The following is a 25663-nucleotide window of genomic DNA, read 5'->3' on the forward strand; positions in this document are numbered from 1 at the left end:
GTGTGTGTGTGACATGCACATGCGGTCTGTCTCGCTGGGTGGTGTTGTGGTGTGTGTGTGTGACACGTGGTGTCGCTGTGCGGGGTTGTGTGTGTGTGTGTGTGTCACATGCAGTGTGAGGTGTTGCAGTGTGTCGCAGTGTGTGTGTGTGTGTGACATGCACATGCGGTCTGTCCCGCTGGGTGGTGTTGTGGTGTGTGTGTGTGACACGTGGTGTCGCTGTGCGGTGTTGTGTGTGTGTGTGTGTGTGTGTGTGTGTGTGAGTGACATGCACATGCGGTCTGTCCCGCTGGGTGGTGGTGTGGTGTATGTGTGTGAGACGTGGTGTCGCTGTGCGGGGTTGTGTGTGTGTGTCACATGCAGTGTGAGGTGTTGCAGTGTGTGTGTGTGTGTGTGACATGCACATGCGGTCTGTCCCGCTGGGTGGTGTTGTGGTGTGTGTGTGTGACACGTGGTGTCGCTGTGCGGTGTTGTGTGTGTGTGTGTGTGTGTGTGTGTGTGTGTGTGTGTGACATGCACATGCGGTCTGTCCCGCTGGGTGGTGGTGTGGTGTATGTGTGTGAGACGTGGTGTCGCTGTGCGGGGTTGTGTGTGTGTGTCACATGCAGTGTGAGGTGTTGCAGTGTGTCGCAGTGTGTGTGTGTGTGTGTGACATGCACATGCGGTCTGTCCCGCTGGGTGGTGTTGTGGTGTGTGTGACACGTGGTGTCGCTGTGCGGGGCTGTGTGTGTGGGTGTGTCACGGGGGTGTGACAGGCGGGGGGGGTCACTGTCGGACGGGCTCTAATACAGACGCCCTCACCCTAAAATCCATCCGGGGCGGGGCCACATGGAGGCCCCGCCCCGCTGTTAGCTCCCGCCCGCCGTCGCGGCTTTCCGTGGCGGGACTTCCGGCGTACCACGCCCCCTCCCGCCTCGTTCCCGCTCCCAGGCTCCCTGGGTCAGGAGCCGACCCGCCCCCCTCAGTATCGAGGCCGCTGATTGGTCGCGGGGGTCTGCTCGGCGGGGCCCAATCAGGAGGCGCAGGGCGGCGAGGTCCGGCCGGGAGGAGTCGGAGCGAGAGGCGGCGGCGGCGGCGGCCGGGCCGGGGTGAGTGACGGGCCCTGCCCCCCCCGGGACCCCCCGCCGAATCCCCCCCGGGCGGGACCCTGCCCCCCCCGCAGCTCAGCCCCCCCCGCAGCTCAGCCCCGCCCCCCGGGACCTTCCCCCCCCGCAGCTCAGCCCCGCCCCCCGGGACCCCCCGCCGAATCCCCCCCGCAGCGGGACCCTGCCCCCCCCGGGACCCTCCGCCGAATCCCCCCCGGGCGGGGCCCCGCCCCCCCCCCCGCAGCTCGGCCCCGCCCCCGGGACCCCCCGAACCCCCCCCCGGGCGGGGCCCTGCCCCCCCCGCAGCTCAGCCCCCCCCAGGGACCCCCCCCGAATCCCCCCCGCAGCGGGACCCTGCCCCCCCCGCAGCTCAGCCCCCCCCCGAACCCCCCCGGGCGGGGTCCCGCTCACAGCTCTCTCCCCACAGGCCATGGCAGAGGAGCTGCCCCCCTCCCTCTTCTTCCAGCACCAGTACATGTGCTCCGAGTGCGGCCTGCTCTACAACACGCTGGAGGAGGTGCTGATCCACCAGCAGAGCCACCTGGGGGAGCCCTGCGAGCCCCCCGGCCCTGCCCCCGCCGTGGCCCTGGACGTGGGGCCCCTGCAGGAGAACCACTACCAGTGCCTGGAGTGCGGGCGCGTCCTGCTCTCGCCCGACGAGCTGCTGGCCCACCAGAGCCTGCACCCCCGCCCGGCGCCCGCCCGCCCGGCCCCCACCAGCCAGATTCACTACCAGTGCAGCGAGTGCAAGGAGCTCTTTGCCACGCCTGACCTGTGGCTGGCCCATCGCCAGAGCCACAAGGCCCAGGAGCCCGTGGCCGCTCCCCAGCCGCCACCCTCTCCCCCGCCAGCCCCCTCTGCGGCCCAGCCGGCCATGCACCCCTATGAATGCTCGGAGTGCGCCGGCCTCTTCCAGACGCCTGAGGAGCTGCTGGAGCACCAGGGCGAGCACTTCACCGAAACAGAGAAGGAGAGCGGGGAGCCAGCTGTGCCTGAGGGGCTCAAACAGGAGGTCCCCAGCTCCCCCACCCCCTCACAGCAGATGCCGACGCTGGCTCCACCGCGGGCCTGGCGCTGCGGCGAGTGCAAGCAGGAGTTCGGCACGGCGGAGGAGTTGCGGCGCCACCGCCGGGAACACGCCTCGGAGGAGTTCCTGTGCAGCGAGTGCCAGCGTGGCTTCACCACGGCCAACCGGCTGCTGGCTCACCAGCGCGTGCACGTGGACGGCACGCACGAGTGCCCCAACTGCAGCAAAGTCTTCAAGAAGGCGGCCTCGCTGGAGCAGCACATGCGCATTCACAAGGGCGAGGCCCTGTACCTGTGTGTCGACTGTGGACTGGGCTTCGGCACCGAGATGACGCTGGTGGTGCACCGAAAAAGCCACACGGCCAACCCCCTGCACCGCTGTGCCTGTGGCAAGACCTTCAGCAACATGACGAAGTTCCTTTACCACCGCCGCACCCACGCAGGCAAGAGCGGGGCCCCGCCGGCCCGCACTCGCACCCCCGATCTGGAGCTGGCCCAGCCGCCCGATCTGGAGCCGGCCCAGCCGCCCGCCGCCGGGACAGTGAACGGCTCACCGGCGCCCCCTGCCGCCGCCGGCTTCCTGTGTCCGCAGTGTGGCAAGGCATTCTCCAGCCACATCCGTATGGTGCGGCACAAGCGGGTGGTGCACGTGCTGGAGCGCAAGCACAAGTGCCCCACCTGTGGCAAGACCTTCAAGAAACTGGTGCACGTCCGGAACCACCTGCGCACGCACACCGGGGAGCGTCCCTTCCAGTGCACTGAGTGCGGCAAGACCTTCGCCTCCCAGGCCAACCTGATGCGGCACCACTTGACCCACACCGGCGAGCGCCCCTATCAGTGCGACGTCTGCCAGAAGCGCTTCACCCAGTCCTCCAACCTCCAGCAGCATCGGCTGCTTCACTCGGGCACCGGCCCCTTCCCCTGCCAGGACTGCGACGCCACCTTCTCGCGGGCCCACAAGCTGGCCCTGCATCGCGTCAGCCACACAGGCCAGCTGCCCTTCCAGTGCCCCGAGTGCGACAAATCCTTCGCCCGCAAGCGGCTGCTGGAGCTGCACCGGCTGGCCCATGCCGGGCGCGAGCCCCACCGCTGCCCGGACTGCGGCGCCCTCTTTGTCCGCCTGGCCAAGCTGGAGGAGCACCGCTGTGCTCACAAGAAGCTCTACCCGTGCCCGTCCTGCGGCAAGTGCCTGGGTTCCCTGGCCAAGCTGGCGCTGCACCAGCTGGTGCACTCCGGCCAGCGCCCCTTCACCTGCAACCTCTGCAGCAAGGGCTTCACCAACCCGAGCGGGCTGAGCCGGCACCAGCAGCGCCACACGGGCGTGCGCCCCCACAAGTGCCCGCTCTGCTCCAAGACCTTCGTGGCAGCCTCGGGGCTGCAGCTGCACCAGCGCACACACACAGGTGAGCGCCCCTTCCCCTGCCCAGAGTGCGGCAAGGCCTTCCGGCAGGCCACCCACCTGCGGGAGCACCGGCGGCTGCACACCGGCGAGCGCCCCTACCAGTGCCCGGAGTGTGGCAAGGCCTTCATCCAGTCCATGCACCTGGCCGAGCACCGGCGCATCCACACCGGGGAGCGCCCGCACCGCTGCCCACACTGCACCAAGGCCTTCAAGACCCTCTCCAACCTGCGCAGCCACCGCAAGACCCATGGGGCTGCCGCTGCCCCCCCTGCCCCACCCGCTGCCCAGCCCACCCAGACCATCATGTGCACCGAGTTCGGGGAGACCATCGCCATCATCGAGACGGCAGAGCCGCTGCCCCTGGTGGAGACCATTGAAATCTACCAGGCTGCTCTGGAGGGCAGCCTCCAGGTGGACAATCTGCAGGTCAACGCCTTCGTATAGGGGCGCAGCCCCCCCTGGAAATAAAAGTTCTGGTTTTGCCCGTTTGCCTGCCCGGCCCCCCCGGTGCGTCTCACCCTGGCATGGAGGGACGGGGGGGGGTCCTTGCATTCCCCAGGGTTGCTGGCTGGGTAGGGGGGCAGCGTGTCCTTTGCCCTTCCTGCTCTCCAGGCACCACCCCCATGGCTGAGTAGGAGGGGCGGGGCTTTAAATGGGAGCCTTCCAAGCTGTGGGCTGGGCCCTTCCCTCTAGGTGATCTTCCTCTGGAAGGGGGCTGCGGGGGTCAAGAAACCAGCCAGGAGAAGGAGGTCAGTAGGAATCCCCTCCCCATAGCTGTTCCTTCTTGCCAAATCAGTACCACCCTTTGCCCCTTTACTTGCCAACGTGTGGGGCTGGGCAGTGGGGCAGGTGCAGCAGGCTTGGGATTGGCTAGGGGGAGATGCCAGCATGGCACCCGTATGGCTTGGTGTGCAGCAGGGAGATGGGGGGACTGGGACATGAGGCCTGTCCCCTCTAGGGGGCACTAGCTCCCATCTGCCCCCAGGGCAAGGGATTGGCATGGAGGTAGAAATGGGGCAGGATGCTGCCCCAGCCCCCTTTGCTCTGTTTGGTCTGGGCTGTTCTGAACTCAGGAGAGGCCAAGCAACCTGTGACCTCAGCTCTGGCCTGGGCCTCCTTCCCTTCCTGGGCTGACCCCAGAGCAGGGGCCTTCCCTCAACCCTTGGCATCAAGAGAAGAGGGAGTAGCAGGCCCCGCCTTGGACCTGACTGGATGGTGCCCCCCACTCCCTGCAGAGCATGTAGGGCACCACTCACACTTTCAGCTGGGTGACCACTGCCATCATGGGGGAAACTGAGGCATGACAGAGGTGGGGAGAGAACCCAGGAGTCCTGACACATGCAGTTCTAGTGCAAGGCACCCATCTCCCAGTGCTGCAGGCCGAGGCTCCCACCCCACCCCGGGGCTGGAGCAGCACAGGGGCACTAAACGATGCCCCCGGCATGGCCCTACACTTGTCCCTCCAGCCTGAGAACTGGTGCTGGGGGGAACTGCTCAGATTTTCCTCTGCCCCCTGTGTAGGGGGGACCCATGAGCTGCCCCCACAGGCTGTAGCAGCCCCATGGTCATTAAACCTAGGCTGGGGCATTAACAGATCAACCTTTGGAGTTGGGCAGCCCCCCCAGCAACAGGTGCAGACTCAGGCAGCTTCCCCCCCCCAACAGACTTAGGGATTGTCACCCCCTCAGCCCCCCCAGCAACAGCCTCAGGGAGCATCACAGTGTCAGGCACCCCCCCAGCCCCAGGGAGGCACCAGCAGGGGCTCAGCAGCTGACTGCCCCACCCCCAGCTTAGAGGTAGATTGTAAAGGGGGGGGCAGATAGCCACTCATTCTGTGCCCACCCCAAAACCAGAGGAACTGCAGCACCAGGCCAGGCTGGGTGCACCTGAAGGATGACGCTCCCCAGGGCCATGCCTGGGGGAGCTCAGGCTGTGGTGATGGGCTGCCAGGCCCCCCCAGGGCAGAATCACAGCCCAGTGAAACAAGCTACCCCAAGAGCCTGCCCAGGGGTCCCCCCCCCAGCAGCCCCACACTCCCCTGCGTCCTTTCATGCCAATAATTTATTGAACCAGGTGCCTGTACAGAGCCAGAACAAAGTAAGAGAAACTAACACACGTTGGGGGGGGGGGGGGCACTCAGATTAAGAAAAAATCATCTATGTACACAGCGATCAGTAAAAGAAACTGGTTTACAGGGAGGGGTATTTACAGGGGGGGCAGGCAGGAGGGGAAATAAAAACTCCCCCCCACAGAGTTGTGCCCTTCCCATCAGGGGGCTTTTGGGGGGAATGCCTGGGGGACACCCTATGTCCAGACATCCATCCACTCCTGACCCACTGCAGGATCCCCCTCTGTCCCCACAGCACAGGGGAGGGGACACCCATCTCCCATATGTGGGGGGCCAGGCCCTGCATCCCATGCAGGACAGCAGCATAGGAGAAGAGGGGGGCAGTGGGGTAGGATGTTAAAAACCAAAAGCAACTTAAAATCCAGGGGGCCTGAGCCCCCTGGCCCCCAGCCCCTTCCAGAGATCAGGCTGGGAAAGCAGCATGACCAGCGCCCCCACACTGAGGCCTGGTGTGTTAGCAAGGGGCAACATCGCCTCTGACTGGCTGCCCCCCAGGCAATGGGAAGCAGGCTCCGTGTGGTCCGTAGGCACCGCCCCCACCCAGTTCACAGTTCAGACAAGTCCATGGGGTGGGGAGGGGGCCTGCCCCCCAGCCCAGCCCCTCAGGATGCATTGGCAATGGGTCCCACGCCGTCTCCTGGTGTTGGCTGGCTCCGGTCAGCGCCTGCATGGGAAAGGAACAATCAGCATGGCAGGGCCACCTGCCCGGCTTCCCCCCCTGCTCCCAGCATGCCGTAGGGCAGCGGGGAGCCCCCAGGCTGCAGGAAAGGGGTGTTCCCACCCTCTCCTCTCAGGGTGCATCAGGCGAGACCTGCTTGTGGGTGTGTGGGGGGGTAGTCCTGGCCCCCCCAGCGCAGCACCCCGCCCCACTCACCATGTGTGGCAGGGGTGCCGGGCGCACACCCCAGCAAGCTGCTCTGGGCCCGTAGGTGGGGTGGGATGAGGGAGGTGTTGAGCGAGGGCTGGATGGCCAGTTCTGTGGAGGAGAGAGCAGAGGGGTCAGACGGCCGCAGGCACCCTGCCCCCCACCCCTGTCACCCCCACTCACCCACAGCGCTGAAGTTGAAGAGGGGGGGCAGGTCGCGCCCGCTGGGCAGGCGGGCGCTGGGCTCCCGCAGCTCGTCGAAGAAGGCGTTGGCGCAGGCCTCCAGGGGGGAGAGGCGGGTGGCAGGCGTGTACTCCAGCAGGCGGCTGCACAGCGAGACGGCCTCCAGCGGGGTCCGTGGCTTGAACACCTGGGGGGCCAGGGGGGTCACTGCGGGCACAGCCCCACCCGGTCAGCCCAGGACACAGTCCCCCTCACTACACAGCCACACCCCCTTGTCCTGAGCCACGCCCTGAAGCTGTGAGCTTCCCCAAGGCAGTGCCCCCCCTCCCCCATACCTTTAGCCAGGGATGTGCTTTGATCTGGGGGAACTTGAACTCTGTGTAGTTGGGGTTCATCTCCCGGATCTGCTCCCGCGTCGGCGTCCCCAGCACCTGGGGAGGGGTACCCATTACGGCCAGCTCCTGGCAGAGCCCCAGCTACTCCCAAGGGGCATTTCCTGACCCCACAGACTGGGCACCTTCCTCCCCTCTGCAATGCCTGCAGCAAACCCTTGGAATGAAGGGCCCCTCGATGTGCTGCAGCCTGTGTCTCCCCACTCTGTGAGTGGGGTCTAGTGGTTAGAGCAGGGGTGCTGGGAGCCACGACTCTTGTGTTCTCTCCCTGGCTCTGGGAGGGGGGTCTCGTGGGTTAGAGTGGGGGGGCTGGGAGGCAGGACTCTTGGGTTCTCTCTGGCTCTCAGAGGGGAGTGGGGTCTAGTGGTCAGAGCGGGGCGGCGGGGGGGGTGTCTCCTACCTTGATGATTTCCACCAGCTGGTCCACTCCGCTGTCCCCGGGGAAGATGGGCTGACCGAGCAGCAGCTCAGCCAGGACGCAGCCCGCTGACCAGATATCTGGGGAGGGACAGCAGGCGGTCAGGACTCCTGGGTCCCCTCCCCCTCGCTGTGTGTGGGGGCAGAGGTGATGGAGGGGGTGGGAGCTCACCTATGTTGGACGTGTAGTCGGTGGCCCCAAAGATGAGCTCAGGGGCACGGTAATAGCGGGAGCAGATGTAGGAGACGTTGGGTTCGCCCTGCACCAGCTGCTTGGCACTGCAAGACCAACCGCCCACGGTGAGTGGGCCAGCCCTGCCCCCACGTCGGTCCACTCCCCTCGCCCCTCAGCCAGACGGGTGCGCTGTGGCCACGTCAGACCCCAGGTTGGCCCTCAGTCTGTGTGTGGGGTCAACCATCTCACCCTGGCAGACACCCCTCCCATGCTGGTCATGGAGAGACTGTCCCAGGAGCCCCCCCCCGTACGGCTCTCGCAGCAGGGCCCTCTCCCGCACGGCTCTCGCACCTGCCGAAGTCGCACAGTTTGAGCACAGCGGTGTCGGGGTCCACCAGCAGATTCTGGGGCTTGATGTCGCGGTGACAGACCCCCTGGGAATGGATGTAGGCCAGGCTGCGGAAGAGCTGGTACATGTACACCTGGCAGGAAGGGGGAGACGGTCACGGCCAGCCTGGGGGGTCCTGCCACTGCCCCCCTCCTGTGTGCAGCTGGCCCCCGGCTCACCTTGACGTAGATGACGGGGATGGGCTGCTTGGCCTTGGTGAAGTGGCGTGCCACGCGGTACACCGTCTCGGGCACAAAGTCCAGCACCAGGTTCAGGTACACCTCGTCCTTCTGCAACGGGGCTGGGTGAGAGGGGACCTGGGACCCCCTGCGCCCCCCGCAAAGTCTCATGGACCCGCCCCATTGGGGCTGAGAGGACCCAGGACACACACCCCCCAGCCCTTTCACACAGGGAGGATGCAAAGGGACCCAGGATGCACCCCGCCTCCCAGACCTCCTCCCTCCCACATGGACCTGTCCTGCCCCCCGGTGCCCCCTGACCTTCTCCCCACTGGAGTAGAAGAAGTAGCGCAGCCGCACGATGTTGCAGTGATCCAGCTTGCGCATGATCTGCAGCTCCCGGTTCTGGTGGGGGGACGACAAAGACGGGGTGAGTGAGGGAGCCCCGTAAGGATGGGGGACCCCACCCTGGCTCACGCTCCCCCGCCACGCTCACCTTGAAGCGCTTGTCCTGCAGCACTTTTTTGATGGCCACCAGCTCCCCGGAGTTGGCCAGGCGGGCCTGATAGACCACGCCGAAGGAACCGTTCCCGATGACCTTGATATCAGAGTACGAGACCTCCTGGGGGCGCTCCGGGCCCTGGCCGGGCGTGGCCACCACCGTGCTCACCTTCCCGCTGTCCCCTGGGGATGGGGGGGGGGGTTAGAGCCACGGCCAGGGACCCCCCAGCCCTGCCCTGTCCACTGGCCCCTAGGGACAGGGGGGCTAGAACACACCAGGGACCCCCCCAAAGCACCCCAACACTGCCCCTCCCGTCCTTCCTGCTGGGCCCTGGGGATGCGGGGTTAGAAACACGGAAAGGAACCCCAGCAACCAGAGAAATCCTGCCAGGAGAACCCCCAATCCCCACCCCAGGTAGCCCCCCCCATTCAGCAGCTCCCCCGCAGCAGGGATGGGGTATGCAAGTGAGGGGCTCACCCAAGGCCCTGAACCCCAACACTCGATTCCCAAATCTAATGACAGAGCCACCTGCCAGCCCCCCAACCCTGAATGGGACCCTAGAGCCTGACCCCAACCCCCAGGCAGCTTCACCCCCCTTCTCTTCAGCCTCTAGAGCCCCCCACCCCTGTCGCATGAACAGCCCATAGGTTCCTATCAGCCTTGGGGAAGTGATGCACTCAGGGACCCACAACGGTTCTTCCACCCCCCATGGAGTCTCCCTTTCTCCTGCCCCCGGCCCCCTTCTAGCACCTCTTCCCTCCCTACAACTCAGCCTCGCTGCCTGCCCCGCTCAGAAATGCCCCCCCCATCTATAGCTTCCTGAGCCCCCTGCAGCCCTTCCTGCCCGCCCAGAGCTCCCCATGGTCCTCCCACTCCTGCACTCCTCGGCCCCCCGCCACCCCCCAGAGACCTGCTCCTCAGCCACCCCCTGGATCTCCCCGACTCCCACTCTGCAGCCTCCTTCCCCTAGACCCCTTCCCTGCCCCACAGCCCGTCCCCCAAGGACCCCCAGCTCCCCCACTCACCCCCTGCATCCTCCCCGACTCCCACTCTGCAGCCTCCTTCCCCTAGACCCCTTCCCTGCCCCACAGCCCGTCCCCCAGGGACCCCCAGCTCCCCCACTCACCCCCTGGATCCCCCCCGACTCCCACTCTGCAGCCTCCTTCCCCTAGACCCCTTCCCTGCCCCACAGCCCGTCCCCCAGGGACCCCCAGCTCCCCCACTCACCCCCTGGATCCCCCCCGACTCCCACTCTGCAGCCTCCTTCCCCTAGACCCCTTCCCTGCCCCACGGCCCGTCCCCCAGGGACCCCCCAGCTCCCCCACTCACCCCCTGGATCCCCCCCGACTCCCACTCTGCAGCCTCCTTCCCCTAGACCCCTTCCCAGCCCCACAGCCCGTCCCCCAGGGAGCCCCCAGCTCCCCCACTCACCCCCTGGATCCCCCCCGACTCCCACTCTGCAGCCTCCTTCCCCTAGACCCCTTCCCAGCCCCACAGCCCGTCCCCCAGGGACCCCCAGCTCCCCCACTCACCCCCTGGATCCCCCCCGACTCCCACTCTGCAGCCTCCTTCCCCTAGACCCCTTCCCAGCCCCACAGCCCGTCCCCCAGGGACCCCCAGCTCCCCCACTCACCCCCTGGATCCCCCCCGACTCCCACTCTGCAGCCTCCTTCCAGACCCCTTCCCTGCCCCACAGCCCGTCCCCCAGGGACCCCCAGCTCCCCCACTCACCCCCTGGATTCCCCCCGACTCCCACTCTGCAACCTCCTTCCCCTAGACCCCTTCCCTGCCCCACAGCCCGTCCCCCAGGGACCCCCAGCTCCCCCACTCACCCCCTGGATCCCCCCCGACTCCCACTCTGCAGCCTCCTTCCCCTAGACCCCTTCCCTGCCCCACAGCCCGTCCCCCAGGGACCCCCAGCTCCCCCACTCACCCCCTGGATCCCCCCCGACTCCCACTCTGCAACCTCCTTCCCCTAGACCCCTTCCCAGCCCCACAGCCCGCCCCCCAGGGAGCCCCAGCTCCCCCACTCACCCCCTGGATCCCCCCCGACTCCCACTCTGCAACCTCCTTCCCCTAGACCCCTTCCCAGCCCCACAGCCCGTCCCCCAGGGACCCCCAGCTCCCCCACTCACCCCCTGGATCCCCCCCGACTCCCACTCTGCAGCCTCCTTCCCCTAGACCCCTTCCCTGCCCCACAGCCCGTCCCCCAGGGACCCCCAGCTCCCCCACTCACCCCCTGGATCCCCCCCGACTCCCACTCTGCAACCTCCTTCCCCTAGACCCCTTCCCAGCCCCACAGCCCGTCCCCCAGGGACCCCCCAGCTCCCCCACTCACCCCCTGGATCCCCCCCGACTCCCACTCTGCAGCCTCCTTCCCCTAGACCCCTTCCCAGCCCCACAGCCCGTCCCCCAGGGACCCCCAGCTCCCCCACTCACCCCCTGGATCCCCCCCGACTCCCACTCTGCAGCCTCCTTCCCCTAGACCCCTTCCCAGCCCCACAGCCCGTCCCCCAGGGACCCCCAGCTCCCCCACTCACCCCCTGGATCCCCCCCGACTCCCACTCTGCAGCCTCCTTCCCCTAGACCCCTTCCCAGCCCCACAGCCCGTCCCCCAGGGACCCCCAGCTCCCCCACTCACCCCCTGGATCCCCCCCGACTCCCACTCTGCAGCCTCCTTCCAGACCCCTTCCCTGCCCCACAGCCCGTCCCCCAGGGACCCCCAGCTCCCCCACTCACCCCCTGGATCCCCCCCGACTCCCACTCTGCAACCTCCTTCCCCTAGACCCCTTCCCTGCCCCACAGCCCGCCCCCAGGGAGCCCCGCCCCCCCACTCACGGCCGAGTTTCAGGCCCGGCGGGAAGGGCCCGGTCCCGCCGCCCCCCCCCCGGCCCAGGCCCCGCCGCCCCCGCCTTGGCGCCCGGCGCGGCCCCCGGGGCAGGTCCGGGCGGGGCGGGGGCTCCGGGGCCGGGGGGGGCCCCGCCCGCGGCGGCGTCGGCGAACGAGCTGGTCCGGGCCCGGGAGGGGCCGGCGCTGCCGCTGCTCATGGCGAGGCCGGACGGGGGGGGGCGGGGTGCGGGCGAGTCAGAGTGCGCCTGCGCCGCTCCAGCCCCGCCCCTTCCCGGGCGCGGGGGCCGCCGGGAAACGTAGTCCGGGCCCCGCCCCCTCTTTGCCGCGGGGGCCGCCGGGAAACGTAGTCCGGGCCCCGCCCCCTCTTTGCCGCGGCGGCCGCCGGGAAACGGAGTCCGGGCCCCGCCCCCTCTTTGCCGCGGCGGCCGCCGGGAAATGTAGTTTCCTCAACCGCCACGCGAAGAAACCCGCCCCCGCTCCAGCCCGCGGGTAAAACCACCAGACAATGCCCCGCCCCCCCCGCCAGGCTCGGAACCCAGGCGTCCGGGCTCCCCTCGCCCCCCCCCGGACGGGGAGTTGGGGGAAGGGCCCGTATCCGGTAGCGAAGCCCCCAGGTTGAGGGGGGGTCCCTGGGGGACCCAGCTCCTCCCCCCCCCGCATCGCTCCGTGCCCCTGGGTGGGGGATGGGGCAGAGCCCGGGGCAGGGCTGCAGCCCCCCCCCCGACCACCCACTCCCCTCAGCCCTTCGCTCCCCCGCCCCCCCTGCTGCGGTGTTACAAAAAGCAGCAAAAAGCCAGCACGTTTCCAACTCGTTTATTGGTTATTGTGATACATTCATAACCCGAGCGCCCCCCGCCCCCGCTGTACAGGGATTTCAATAAGGCTTCGTCCGTCACCCCCCGCCCCTACGACCTGTGACCCCCCAGACTGGCATCTGCCCCCACCCTGCTTCCAGCTCCCGCTCCACAGCCCCACCCTCAGAGCAGGCCTCCCAGCCCTGCCCCCCCAGCTCCCATCATGTACCAGCTGCACCCCCACCAATCAGCCAGGGCCCCGTCCGCTTCATGAGACGCCCCAGCTTCCCTCCCCGTTGTCACTACAGGGAAGCAGGGGAATAGCTCCTGGGGTCCTTGCAGGTATTGGGAAGTGGGGGAAATGTCAGTTCAGGTCCTACCCCATTGGGGGGGGACATGGGGTGGCTACTCCTCCCACCCCCACCCCACACAGACAGTACTTCAACAGGCACTTGAGATACCCCCCAGCTCCCCTGGGGTGGCTGAGGGCTGCGGCTGCACACACCCCACTCATTTTTGGTTATCTAAAGCCATCTCGAGCACCTCAAGCAATCTGCAGGCCCCCAAATGCCAGACTGCCCCCCCCCCATAAAAGAAGGGCCCATACAGCCTCATACAGACCAATCTAAGCTGGAGGGAAGGGGAGAAGCTAGGTCCGTAGGCGACAGGGGGCACAAAATGGCATCCACTCTCTCCCAGGACACTGGGCTAGATGGACCTTTGGTCTGACCCCGTCAGGCCGTTCTTATGTCCCCCCAGCCCCCAATAATATGGGGGTGCTGCAGGAATGGCTTCCATTTCTGATCCAGCCAGACAGGGATTAAAGAGAGTTTATTGTGCTTTAAAGCCCGTTTCCCCCCACACGAGGGGTGAGGGACATTGAGATCCCTCAACACCCCCCCTGAAGATGAAAACACCCCCCTCCCCCCAACAAGGCAGCGACTGGATATAAACGAGGGGATTCAGGGGTGGGAAAAGGTTAAAAAAATTCTACATAATATAAATTGCCAGGGTCACCCCCTCTTTAAAAACCAGAGACCCTGAAAGGAAAGCTGCCCCCAGATTTAAAATCATCCCCCCAAAAATATATATATATATGTATATTGAAGTAAAAACAGCTGAGCGCCCCCTACCCTATTTCAACGTACAGGATCCCGGAGAGGTGGCAGCCCAGAGGAGGGTTAAAATCTCTGAGTTAAGGCAGAAGACGGCCCCCCAGCCCCCCCGGCGGCGCCGGCACCGGCTCTACGAGTCCTTGTTCTCCAGCGAGAGCTGGGCCGTGGCGTGGGGCAGGTCGGTGCTGACACGCCGCCCACCTCCGGCTGGGGCGCCCCCACCCTCCCGCTCCCCCTTCACCTTCTTGTCATCCGCCTCTTCGGGGCCGCCCCCCCCACCCGCCTCCAGCCGCTGGTCCTCACTCCAGCGCCGCTTAAAACGCAGCTTAAGGGGGATGCACTGGCCGCTCTCCTCGCACTGCCGGGGGGCCGGGGCGGGGGGAGCCTTGAACACCTCCTCGTCTTCCTCGCTGACATCCGTCACCTCCACCGTCACCTCCTCCTCCTCTGACTCCCCCTCTGAGATGGGCTCCACCTTGATGCAGGGCAGCCGGGGCTCCGGGGCGGCCCCTTCGCCGGGGGGCGCCGGTGCCTTGTCCCGGTTCCGCCGGCCCAGCGGGGGAGGTTGCAGCTTGAATTTGAAGGGGGCGGGGGGCTCCTCGGGCGGGGGCGGCTTCTCGGGGCGCTGGGGCTGGGGCACGAGGATGTGGGGGTAGTGGAGGAAAGCCCGGGGGCTGAGGTGGTAATTGTAGACGCTCTGGGTGTGCGCCTGCAGGTAGCGCTTCATGTCCTCGGGGTTGAAGGAGAAGTGGGAGCCGCTGGGGTACATGGGGCTCAGGGTGGGCGAGGGGGTGTAGTTCATGTGGGTGGGGGTGAGGGGCAGGGCGGGCGAGAGCTGGGGGGGCAGCAGGGCTCCAGGGCCGGCCATGGGGGACACCGGGAAGGGGCTGAGGGGCTCGGGCCCGCGGGGCCGGGGGTAGGCACGGAAGAGGCTGTCGTGGGCCAGCCGGGGGTGGGCAGGCAGGGGGGGCCCACGGAAGCCACCCCCTTCGCCCGGCCCCCCGCCCCGGCGCCCCTCCTCGCCCAGCGGCTCCTCCAGCTCCGAGGTGGCCGAGGTGGCGTCGCTGCAGTCGCTGACCGAGCCGCGGGCGAGGCGCCGGGCCACGGCCGAGAAGACGCCCGGCGAGCGCAGCTCCTCCGCCCCGGGCGAGAGCACATCCGGCGTGGAGGGCGGGAAGCGGAAGTGGGAGCTGCCCGAGGGCACCGGCGGGGCACTCTGGGGCACAGGGCCGCCTGCCACAAAAGGAGAGGGATGAGGGGGACCCCTGCTGCCTGCCTGCCTGGCCCCCCAGCCCCAACCCACCTCCCCCCCCCAGCCCCAGCCCCACCCGCAAGCCTGCCCAGCCCTCCAATGCCTGCCTGGCCCCCAATTACCAGCCCCCATCCCACCCACAGTCCAGCCCCATCCCTTCTCACCTCCATAGTCCCCCCAAATTCAACCAACCCTCTCCCACCCTCCACACCCACCCTTTGCCCCCCGCCAACTGCCTTCATCCCCCCATCCATCCTCACAGCACCCCCCACCATGCCCCCATCTGGCCTCCCCTCCCCCACTGCCCCCCCTATTTTCCACCAAGTCCCCGGGCCTCAAGAGGTGCCCTCTCCCCAACCCTTCCCAGAAGGCCCCCCTCCCCGCTGCCGCCCCTCCCCTGCCATGGGCCCCCCTTCCCCGCTGCCGCCCCTCCCCTGCCATGGGCCCCCCTTCCCCGCTGCCGCCCCTCACCTGCCAGGCCCATGTCGATGAAGGGGTAGTTCACCAGCACCAACTTGTTGAAGTTGAACTTGTAGGTGAATCGTTTCCCTTTGGTTTTGTGCAGGATCCGCTTGTTGTAGTAATACCTGGAGTGGGGGTGAGAGAGCCAGGACCATTAGCCCCCCATAGACCCCCCCCAATACCATTCCAGGTTAGAGCTGGAGGCGGGGTGAGGGCCTGGGAGCCAGGACTCCTGGGTTCTATCCCCAGCTCAGACACCGACCAATGGTGTGCTCTTTCCCTGCCTCAGTTTCCCCACCGCCCCCAAGGTGTCCCTGCTCACCTCAGCGCCCGGCTCAGCTTGTCATAGTTCATCTGGGGCTTGCACTTGCGGACGCCCCACAGCCGCGCCACCTCGTCGGGGTCCTTGATGACGAACTCGCCGTAGTCGCCCTGCCAGGCGATCACGTCGTGGTATTCCTCCTTGCGCAGCAGCTCCAGGATGAAATGCCACAGCTGGATCTGCCGCGAGCCGGGGCTCGACTCGGGCTTGTAGGCCCAGTCGGGGAAGGCAAACCCTGCAGGGGGAGGGGCGGGCTGTTAGCCAACACAGGGTGGGGAACCCGCCCTTTAAGGTCTGCTTCACACGGGGGGCCAGAGATGCCCAAACTGGCCCCCCTCAAAACAAGATGACAGGAGCCAGGACTCCTGGGTTCTCTCCTGGCTCTGGGAGGGGAGCAGGCTGTGAGGGGCTAATGCCACCCATGCCAAGTGCTGGGGTGTAGGCACAAGGTGCGCGCGTCATCCCCACCCCGGGAGGGAACAGGAAGCTGCTGGCCGCCAGGAGCCTGGGAGACCCGCCAAGCTGCTTCCAGGCTGGGGCCACAGGCTGGCTGGACCCTCCCGACCTGCAGCTCCCCCATTTCAGGGCTCACGAGAGGTCCCTGCACCCCCGGGGGCTTGCCCCACATGCACGGGGCAGAATCCAACCCCCTAGCCCTGTGAGATGGGGGCGGGGGTGTCTGTGCTGCGGGCAAGCGGCTGAGGTCAGCACCTCCCAGAGGAGCTGCCCCTGTCCAGCCCCCTCCTCCCACTGCCTGCCATCCTCTCCCCCCGAACCCCCCAGCCTACACCACCCACGCCCTCCCCCCCACCACCACCCACGCCCTCCTCCCCCCACACCCTGGCAGGAGGCAGCACCTCCAGCATCAGAGTTTAGCATAAGGCTCAGCCCCCACCCAGGGGTCGGGGGTCTGGTCTCTCCCCTCACCCCCCCAATAGGCCATTTCCCAGCATGCCATGGGCCCACCCCTGATTGGCTGAGCCAGCAGCATCTCCCACATACCACTGGCCCCCCAAAATAATGAGGGGGAGCCCCAGCCCCTCAACCTGCCCAGCTCCCCCAGTACACGGCGGTAGTGCTGGGCAGCATCCCCCACCTCGTTAACCCTGTCAGGGCCAGGCAGCCCAGCTGGAGGGTGGGAAGCTGACCCCCCAGTGGCAGGAGGGTGTCCTTGTAAAGGGGCCCAGCCCAGCATCCCAGCCCTGGCTGCCCCCCCACCCCGGGCCAGGCCGGGGGGCCGGTTTCCCGTTTCCCAAACCCCAGGCGCTCACAGCCCATCAATAATTCAGAGCCTCTGTAATGGAGGCTGGGCGCCGAGGGGGGGGCAAGGGCAGAGCCGCAGACGGAGCCATTAGGGCGATGATCTCACCCCCCCTCCAGTCCAACCCCCCCCCACAGCAGGGGTGGAGCACAGAAGACCCCCCCCACATACACACAGCTCAGAGATGGAGGCAGCTCCCACCCCACTCCAAACCAGGGTGAGGGCACCAGGAACGGGAGGAATGTGGGGTAACACCCAGCCTTGCACCCCAAAGCACTGAGGGGGTCCCTCCAGTCTTCTGCCCCCCCAGGCACACACTAGGTGCCACGGGGCCTCGGCAAATACGTCCAGCCCACCCCCATCCACCTTCCAGTCTCCAAGCAACAGGCAACAGAGCGCGCCAAGGAGCCGAGCACTAAAAATAACCCGCCAGGAGGCCAAGGGAAGGAGCAGGCTGGGGAGGGCCCCTGGCACCCACAGTCCCCCCGCCCCCGCACGTGCCAGGAACCCAGGTGATCAGGACATCTCCCCTCCCCCACCTCCCTGGAGTCCCACCTGGGGTGCAACTGTACAATTGCCTTTTACTTCCCAGCACAGGGTGAGGGTCCCTGTATAACCATCCCCCTATGCCCTTCCCCAGAGGCGGCTGCATCCCAGTGCCAGGCAGGGGTCCCTGTATAACCAGTCCCCTACGCCCTTCCCCAGAGGCGGCTGCATCCCAGTGCCAGGCGAGGGTCCCTGTATAACAAGCCCCCTACGCCCTTCCCCAGATGTGGCTGCATCCCAGTGCCAGGCGGGGGTCCCTGTATAACCAGCCCCCTATGCCCTTCCCCAGATGTGGCTGCATCCCAGTGCCAGGCGGGGGTCCCTGTATAACCCACCCACTACGCCCTTCCCCAGAGGTGGCTGCATCCCATTGCCAGGCGAGGGTCCCTGTATAATCAGCCCCCTACGCCCTTCCCCAGAGGTGGCTGCATCCCAGTGCCAGGCGGGGGTCCCTGTATAACCAGCCCCCTACGCCCTTCCCCAGATGTGGCTGCATCCCAGTGCCAGGCGGGCGGGGGGGGGGGGTTGCTTTATAACCAGCCTCTGCCTCTCACCCCATAGGGACCAGTATTGCCCTCAGATCTGGGGCAAGGAGCTGCTGGAAGGAGACACCCCCCCTACCCCCCCTCCAGAAAGATGAAGTGGGCAAAGTGAGCAGGAAGGAGGAGGGACCATGGGGTATGAAACCCCCCACCCCAAAATCCCCACTGGCCCCAGCCAGATAGCTGGAAGCTCCCCTCCCCCATGCCTCTGACTCAGCCCCACTTACACACAGGGGCCTGTTCTTGCTAATTAGCCCAGGGAGGGGGGGGGCTCTGACATCAGCCGCCCGCGGAGATCCTGTGAATGGGGTCACTGTTCCCCGGCTGGTGCGGCCAGACACGCGGGGTGACCCCCCTCTGCAGCCCCCCCAACAAAGCCCTCCCCAGGTGCAAGAGCTGGGGGGGTCCCCAACACAAGGATACGTGAGTGGGGCACTGGATGGGACACCCCCACACCCCAGGCTTCCCCCACCCTACACCCACTGAGACTTTAAGGGATAGAAACCACAGCCCCATATCTATGGGGGTGAATAACCCCCCCTTACTGCTGTAGGGGAGCTGACTGAGGCATGCTCCCCCTCCCCAGATGGTGGCACCCCCACTCCAATGGCTGTTGGTGTGGGGGAAGTGATCAAAGGTGGTGATTCCTAGATCCAGGCCCGGGGGTGGCCCCCAGCCCCACCTCTGTAAGAAGGAGCTGGTGCATCCCCCCATCTCAGGACACTCACAGAGCCCCCAGCTGTCCCCCAATCACAGCAACCCCCTCACTGCCCCCCCCAACACACTCCTTGAGAGGTTCCCAGCTCAGTGCTTCCAGGGGTGTCAGGTCTACGCCCCCCTACAAAGGCAGAGCAGCCAGTGACTAAGCGGGTGCCCACTCGCCCATCCCTGTGGGTGCCCACCTCTCGCCTGCCCACCCACCCCCATCCCCCGCCAGCTCTCCGCCAGGGAGAAGGGGGCGGGGGGGACGACACAAAACCACCGTCTGCTGGCAGGCGCAGCCCCCGGGTCTGGCACGAGCCGCCGGCAGCCTGGTGCCAATGGGTGGGAAGGCCAGACGCGGGGGGGGGGGCACTGCCACCCGCCCCCCCCAGGCCTTGCCAGCTGCAAACTCCTGGAAGCAGGGTTCCCCCCCCAGTTATGTAAGCTAGCTGCCCCATAACATCTGCTCAACTGAGCTGGGGGGAGATGTTGGAGCTGGGGCAATTCCAGAGAGTTGGGGGGCTGGAATTTGCCGGGGTTCAGCCCAGAGGCAGCCTGGGCCACCCCCCCCCGCCTGGTCCCTGCCCACACACAATGCACAGACTGTTCCCTGCCCGCCTTCCAAGTCTCAGCTCCCAGCCAAGCCCCCCCACATTTTCCACTGCTCCCTAAGTGCGGGCACGTCTGGGGCGATTCACCTCCTTCCCCACCTCGGGGTGGGGGCAGGACCCCCACGGCCGGGACCCCGGACCTGGCGGAGCGCCAATGAGGTTTTGGCTAGGGGGAGTAGGTGGGATCTCGAGTTGGGGGCCTCAAGTTTTTGTTGGGGGGGAATGGCGTCACTGTCTCTTTAAGCGCACCCCCTCCAAACCGCACCACCTCTGTGACTAATCCCTGGAGCCAGCAGCTACCAGAGCCGGGATCGAATTCCAGCCCCCCCCCCCCCCCCGAATATTACATCACTCCCATTCCAGCAGCCTCAAGCCGCAGCCTCCGGCCGGGGGGTGCGGGGGGGCAACCACATCACAGCTGGGTGTCTGCGCGCTGGAGGGGCTGGCCCACCCCCCGCCCCCCCAGAGAGCCTTCAAAACTGGGGGGCTCAAATTGCAGGGTTAGTACAAAAGCGGGGGGTCGGCCAGCAGAGACCGGTGTCGTGGGGGGGGGGGATAAAATCCGAGAGCTCTGATTTCGGGGGGGGGGGGGGGTGGCTCGGTCGGTCGGTCCGGAACTTTCCCAGAGTCGAAGACAGGAAAAGTTCTGCAGCCGCCGCCGCCACCTCACTTATGGGGCGGGGGGGGGGGAGACAAGTTTGAACAGAAGCGAGAAGCACTTCAAAAAAACACCCAGATTCCTGGAGACAATGGGGCTGGGGTGGGTGGCGCCAGGGCGGAGGGGGAGCCCAGCACAAAACCAGCAAGGGGGAGGGGAAGGGGGGGCAGGTCTCTGCGGAGGGAGTTCCCCCCCACCCCGCACAGCCAAGCGGACGGGGCATTTTCAAGCAATGAAGCCGCTCAATCCTCCCCCCCACCCAGGCCAAAGTCCAGCCGCAGAGTGGACAGTGAACCCCCCCGCCCCACGGAAAGCGGGTTGTAAAGTGGCTTCTCCCCCCCCCTCACAAATCCAGCTCAGCCATAGCACAATCGAGCCCCCCCAGAGTAAAGTCCGGGGTTAAGGCTACACATTCCCTCCCGCCACCCGGTCTCGATTTAAGGTGGTATCAGCCTGTTTGTAGTTGGGGAGGGGATCTAGGTCAACGATAGCTACGACTCCCCCCTTTTCGGTGTGCTGGGGGGGTAAACCTGCCGATTAACCCCCCACACACACACCGCCGCCAAGGAAGACAAGATTGGCGCTAGGTTTAAGGTGGTATCGTCCTCTTAAACGTTAAAAAGGGGGGGGGGAGAAAGAGAGAATTCCAACCAGCTCGGTCTCCCTGGAGGGAACACACCCTGCCGCCCCCCCAACACAAACATTAAGGGGGGGCAGATTTCCCCCCCTCCTGCCCGGCGCCACCTTAACGCCGCGTTGTTTGTCGGAAACAAAAAGTTCCTTTTCGAACGTTGAGTTTCCAGTTCGGAACTTTGCAACTTTTCTCTGCCCGGGCCCCGCGAGGGGGGGGGGGGGCAGGGGCAGAGACACCCCCCCAGACTGACAGCGAGGGGGTGTTGCTAGCCCGGGAGTATCCGGGGGTGCAGCCCCCCGGCAAAATAAAGCGCCCCCTCCCCTCACAAGCCCCCCACTCCACCCTCCCCCATATGCCGAGAGGCGGAGTCACCCCGGAGCCCCCCAAGCGCGGGGCCCCCCACGCCGCGGCCCTGGCAGCAGCTGGGGCCGGGAAATGCAACAGGTCCCGCTGCGCCAAACTCCGCCGCCGCCTGTCCCGGCCCCCCCACAAGCCGCGGGGAGGGGGAGGAAGCCCCCCAGCCCGGACCCCCGAACTTTCCAACCCCCCCGCTCCATCCGCCTCCATCACAAGCGCCAAGAGCGAGCCCTGCGAGACCCCCCGAGGCCTCACCCCCTCAGCTCCCCATCCCCACCGCCGCCACTTGTGTCCCCCTCCTCAGTACTTCTACCTCCCCCGCCCCCATTTTCCTCCCCCACTGCTCCCTGCCCCCCACTTCCTCCTCTCCCTGCCCCCCAGGCGCCCCCACACCACGCGCCCATGGTGCCTCCTCCAAGCCCCGCTCCTAGCCCCCCCGAAACCTTGGGGGGACACCCCACCTCCAAATTCCTCCAGACCCACCAGCGGGAACCCCAGCCCCCCAAAACCCTGGGGGAAAGCCCCGGCCCCCACTCCAGCCCCCACGTGGTCCCAGTCCCCACCTGCGTCCGCAGGGGTCTTCATGGCTCCTGCGCTGCAGCCGCCGCCGGGTCGGTCTCGGTCGCTTCCCCCCCCGGCTCCCCCCCTCCGCCCCTTCCCGGCCTCATATGGAGCCGGGACGCCCACGCCCCCTGCAAGCACGTCACCGCCGCGTCGCCATGGACACTGAGCCCGCCCCCTCTGCCGGCTCCGCCCACAGACTCCAGAGGGGAGGGGCGGCTTAAAAGGGCCGCGCAGGGAGTGGGGCAGGAAGGGGGTCCCATAGGGGTATCGGGGTAGGGGGCATCTGGGCAGATCGAGGTGTTAGATGGAGATATGGGAAGGGGGCATATGAGCGTATTGGGGGTATGCGGGGGTATTGGGTAGATGGAGAGGGGTATCTGAGGGGAATCAGTGGGGGTATCTGGGGGCAGGGCAGATGGAAAAGGAGTATGGGGGGCAGGACTCAGGTGGGGTGGGGCGAGTGACTGGGCGCTGAGGTGGGGCTGGGGAAGGGGAGGGAGAGTATCTGGAGGATCAGGAGGGGGCTCAGGCTGGGGGGATGTGGGAGAAAAGGGGTGTCCGGGATGGGGGGACTTGGGGGGATCGGGACTGTGGGGGCAGGACGGGAATTCTGGGCGGCAGTGGGGGAGGGAGCTCAGCACAATGGTTGGGTTTCGGAGGACAGGACTGGAGGATGGGGACAGGGCGGGGGAGGGGAGGGAAGGCAGTTGGGGGGCTTACAGGCACAGGGTCAAGGTGGGGGGGCCCAAGTTGGGCTGGGGGCAGGCTCTGGAGTGCAGAGCAAGAGTGGGGAGCTGGGTTGGAAGGAAGGGGAGACCAGGAGTTACCTGGGAGGGGGAAGGATTGGGGGACCCATGGGGGACATGAGAGAGGACAGACCTGGGCCAGCAGGACTCAGCTAGGACATATCAACAGAGCTGGGGGTGGGGAGCCCAGGGCTGGGCTGGCAGGGGCTTGTGGGTCGGGAGTGAGGGGCACCGGCAGGGCTGTGGGGGAGCCCGGGGCTGGCAGGGGGCTGTGGGTCAGGAGTGAGGGGCACCGGCAGGGCTGGGCTAGCAGGGGCTGCAGGGTGGGAGTGAGGGGCACCGGCAGAGCTGTGGGGGAGCCCAGGGCTGGCAGGAGGCTGCGGGTCGGGAGTGAGGGGCACCAGCAGAGCTGTGGGGGAGCCCGGGGCTGGCAGGGGGCTGCGGGTCGGGAGTGAGGGGCCCCGGCAGAGGTGTGGGGGAGCCCGGGGCTAGCAGGGGGCTGCAGGTTGGGAGTGAGGGGCACCGGCAGAGCTGTGGGGGAGCCTGGGGCTGGCAGGGGGCTGCGGATCAGGAGTGAGGGGCACCGGCAGAGCTGTGGGGGAGCCCGGGGCTGGCAGGGGGCTGCGGGTTGGGAGTGAGGGGTACCGGCAAAGTTCAGGGTCAGGGGAGCCAGAGCAATGTGCGGCAGGGGTTTGCTGTTTCTCTGTGTCTGGACATGTGGGGGATTCCCAGACGGATGAGATATGATGGTCAATCCATTGCTGGGGGGGCAGGGCGGTCTGGTCATCCCCTGAGCCAGGACAGGGAGACTTCCCCAGGCTCCCTTGCCAGGAGGCCCCCAGGCCTGGGGCAAGGGTGGGCTTTGCAAAGGGGCCAGGGCATGTGCCTGGACTGAGACCTGGCAAACTCAATGAGGCGGAAGCTGGGCTGCCTTTGGGGGAGGAGGCAGGTGCAAGCTGCGGGTCAGGTGTGAGGGGTACCGGCAGGGCTGGGCTGCGGGTCAGGAGTGAGGGGTACCGGCAGGGCTGGGCTGCGGGTCGGGAGTGAGGGGCACCGGCAGGGCTGGGCTGGCAGGGGGCTGCAGGTCGGGTGTGCGTGTGAAGGATTCGCCTGCCTGCAGGTGTCTGGGAGTGTATGTGCAAAGTGGGGGTGGGGTGCGTAGAGGTAGGGGTGTGGAAAGTGCCAGGTGTGTGGGGTGTTCAAGGTGCATTTGGGGGTGCAGGGTATGCAAGGTATGTTTGAGTGTGCAGGGGGTGTGGAGCATATGTGGCTGCAGGTAAAGGGCATGAATGTGCGAGGCTGGGTGTGCAGAGTGGGGAGGGGGTGTGCGAGCCTGGGGCATCTCTGCGGTGACCCAGCCCTTGCTGAGGGGCAGAGGGAGTTCGGTGCCTGGTGGGGGTTCTGGGCATGGGGGGTATGAGCGAGCGCATGTCGCTGTTGTGGGAGACCCTTCCCTGGTTGTGGGGGAACATTTGTGTGTCTGCATCTGGCTGCGTGTGGGTGTCAGGTGTGGGTGTGTCCTTGTGTTGTGTGTCCATGTTCATGTGTGTGCGTGTCCATGTGTCACACAGTCATGGAAAAGTCAGGCGGGAGGCGATCTCAGGAAGTCAGCAAGTGCGGCCCCTGTGCCGAGCCAGGACCCAGAACCTTCGACCCGTCCATCCGTGTGGCATGTGTCTGTGTTCCGTGTCCATCCATGTCATGTGTCCGTATGTGTGTCCCCATGTCTGTCCTTGTGTGTCAATGTATAGAGGTCTCTGCATGTCGTGTTTCTGTGTGTCCGTGCATATGTGTGTCATATGTCCATGTCTGTGTACGTATTGTGTGTCCATGTGTCTGTCCATGTCTGTCGTGTCCGTGTGTGCATCCCTGTGTCCATCCATGTGTGTGTTTGTGACGTTCGTCCATCCATGTGTCCTTCCGTGTGTGTCACGTGTCCATGCATCCGTTCTTGTGTGTATTCGTGTCTGTGTTGTGTTTCCCTGTGTCCATCCATGTGTGTGTCTGTGTTGTGTGCGCGTGTGGATCTCTCTGGGCCCCTCCCCCGGCTCTGGCCCACGTGGGGCCCGGGGGGGTAATTATAAAGGTGTTTGTTTTTCATTGCCTCATTTAGACACAAGTGGCTTTTGTTTGGTGTGTGCACGTGTGTGTGTCTGATGCAACCACACACCGCTCAGACAGCAGGAAACATTCTCCCCCCGCACGGGAGGGGGGCTGACCCCGCACCTGGGGGTCAGAGGCCAGGGGAACTCTCCCCCACACACACACACAGTAAGGCCCAAATTACTCAGGTGGAGATTCTGATTCCTAAATCAGGTGCTCAGTCGGGGCGGGGGATGTGGGGGGACACTTGCTCTGAGACAGTGACAAGATCACTATTAATTGGGTTGTTACCAAGGCCTTAGGCAGCTCCCATGGGGAATTTCTACACACGTGTGTGATCTAGAGGAGAGCGTGTGAAAGGAGAGGGTGGTGTGAGCAGCTGTGTGACAGAAGGGGAATCTGTGTGAGAGCGTGCAAGGGAGTAAGTATGTATCCAAAGGGGATTCATGTGTATGCAAAGGGGAGGAGGTGTGTGTAAGGGGATGTGTGAGTGGCTGTGCGGAGATAAGTGTGCATCTGAGGGGATGACTGGGTATGGAGGCCTTGTGAGTGGGTGTGCAAAGGATGATGAGTGTGCATGAGAAAGGAGGAGGGGTGAGTGGACATGCAAAGGATGATGAGTGTGCATGAGAAAGGAGGAGGGGTGAGTGGACATGCAAAGGATGATGAGTGTGCATGAGAAAGGAGGAGGGTGAGTGGGTGTGCCAAGGCTGATAAGTGTGCATGAGAAAGGAGGAGAGGTGAGTGGGTGTGCAAAGGGAGAGAGGGTGTGGGGCCCGCGATGGAATCTGTGTGTGCAACAGGGTGTGATGGCCTGGGTGTGCCCCTTCCTTTGCACACTTGGGTGTACCCCAACCGCCCCCTTACCTTGCCCTCTCCGGGTGGGTCTATCCCATCTGTGCTCCAAGGAGGGGCGCTGGCAGTACATGCGGCAGGCTGGGGGGGCGCTGGGGGACAGAAGTGGGGGGGTGGTTACAATGCACCAGAGACCCGTAAATAAATAGCACCTGTGACAACTCCCCTCGCTGGGCTACCCAGCTCCCTAGAGCCAGGGCTCTTGCCCCATCCCCCCACAGCACCCCCTGCTGTGGGAGCCTGGGGCTGGAGTAGCTGGGAGCCCCCTGGGGTCCCCCTGTGTTGCCCTATGTCCCCTGGCTCTGAGGGAAGCGCCCCCTACTGGGTGGATGCCTCGGCCCGGAGCTGCCCGTGTGCCTAGCGGGGAGAGGGGCTGGAGCCGCCGGTTCTGGGCCCTAGGTATAAATAGCTTCCTTATAAATAATGCAGCGTTATTCTCGCTATAATTATCGGCTGGGAAGCCTGTGGCCGGGCGGATGCATTAGGCACAGTGCCCCTGCCCCTCCCCCTGTGCCCCGACCCCCCCCCCCCAGCCACTCCCCTCCTG

The 25663-nt window shown here is 66.1% G+C and overlaps 3 protein-coding genes and 1 long non-coding RNA gene across 4 annotated transcripts; 1 reads left to right on the forward strand and 3 right to left on the reverse strand.

Moving 5' to 3' along the window:
- The first annotated feature begins 1080 nt into the window (after positions 1 to 1080).
- LOC127038073 (zinc finger protein 574-like) lies at positions 1081 to 4001 on the forward strand. The gene is made up of 2 exons (XM_050930468.1): positions 1081 to 1088; positions 1513 to 4001. Exon 2 carries the CDS (start codon positions 1516 to 1518, stop codon positions 3955 to 3957), a length of 2442 nt encoding a protein of 813 aa, XP_050786425.1. The 5' UTR covers positions 1081 to 1088; positions 1513 to 1515; the 3' UTR covers positions 3958 to 4001.
- Positions 4002 to 5556: 1555 nt separating this feature from the next.
- Positions 5557 to 12658, reverse strand: GSK3A (glycogen synthase kinase 3 alpha). The gene is made up of 12 exons (XM_050930916.1): positions 12631 to 12658; positions 11581 to 11781; positions 8737 to 8924; positions 8562 to 8645; positions 8241 to 8351; positions 8025 to 8155; positions 7671 to 7777; positions 7482 to 7579; positions 7025 to 7120; positions 6690 to 6876; positions 6516 to 6617; positions 5557 to 6305 (listed from the first exon to the last, which is right to left on the reverse strand). Exons 1-12 carry the CDS (start codon positions 12656 to 12658, stop codon positions 6244 to 6246), a joined length of 1395 nt encoding a protein of 464 aa, XP_050786873.1. The 3' UTR covers positions 5557 to 6243.
- LOC127038089 (uncharacterized) lies at positions 9561 to 10580 on the reverse strand. The gene is made up of 3 exons (XR_007770569.1): positions 10507 to 10580; positions 10376 to 10408; positions 9561 to 9614 (listed from the first exon to the last, which is right to left on the reverse strand). It is a non-coding gene; the product is annotated as an uncharacterized LOC127038089 (long non-coding RNA).
- Positions 12659 to 12676: 18 nt separating the features above from the next.
- On the reverse strand, positions 12677 to 21478 carry ERF (ETS2 repressor factor). Its single transcript, XM_050930471.1, has 4 exons — positions 21412 to 21478; positions 15538 to 15772; positions 15225 to 15340; positions 12677 to 14734 (listed from the first exon to the last, which is right to left on the reverse strand). Exons 1-4 carry the CDS (start codon positions 21431 to 21433, stop codon positions 13632 to 13634), a joined length of 1476 nt encoding a protein of 491 aa, XP_050786428.1. The 5' UTR covers positions 21434 to 21478; the 3' UTR covers positions 12677 to 13631.
- Between the last annotated feature and the right edge of the window lie 4185 nt (positions 21479 to 25663).

This window comes from Gopherus flavomarginatus, chromosome 20 (assembly GCF_025201925.1).
Source record: "Gopherus flavomarginatus isolate rGopFla2 chromosome 20, rGopFla2.mat.asm, whole genome shotgun sequence".
NCBI lineage: Eukaryota > Metazoa > Chordata > Testudines > Testudinidae > Gopherus > Gopherus flavomarginatus.

What these genes read in the sequence shown, in the direction of transcription:
- LOC127038073 (XM_050930468.1), top strand. Translation starts at nt 1,516, where the DNA reads ATGGCAGAGGAGCTGCCCCCCTCCCTCTTCTTCCAGCACCAGTACATG.
- GSK3A (XM_050930916.1), bottom strand. Translation starts at nt 12,658, where the DNA reads ATGAAGCGGACGGGGCCCTGGCTGATTG. An exon ending in AAACTGTGCGACTTCGGCAG is followed by an intron (nt 7,778 to 8,024) that starts GTGCGAGAGCCG and finishes TTGGTCTTGCAG; the next exon opens with TGCCAAGCAGCTGGTGCAGG. An exon ending in CGACTACACGTCCAACATAG is followed by an intron (nt 7,580 to 7,670) that starts GTGAGCTCCCAC and finishes GTCCCTCCCCAG; the next exon opens with ATATCTGGTCAGCGGGCTGC.
- ERF (XM_050930471.1), bottom strand. Translation starts at nt 21,433, where the DNA reads ATGAAGACCCCTGCGGACGCAG. An exon ending in GAAGACCCCTGCGGACGCAG is followed by an intron (nt 15,773 to 21,411) that starts GTGGGGACTGGG and finishes CTCCCCCTGCAG; the next exon opens with GGTTTGCCTTCCCCGACTGG. An exon ending in CATCGACATGGGCCTGGCAG is followed by an intron (nt 14,735 to 15,224) that starts GTGAGGGGCGGC and finishes CTTTTGTGGCAG; the next exon opens with GCGGCCCTGTGCCCCAGAGT.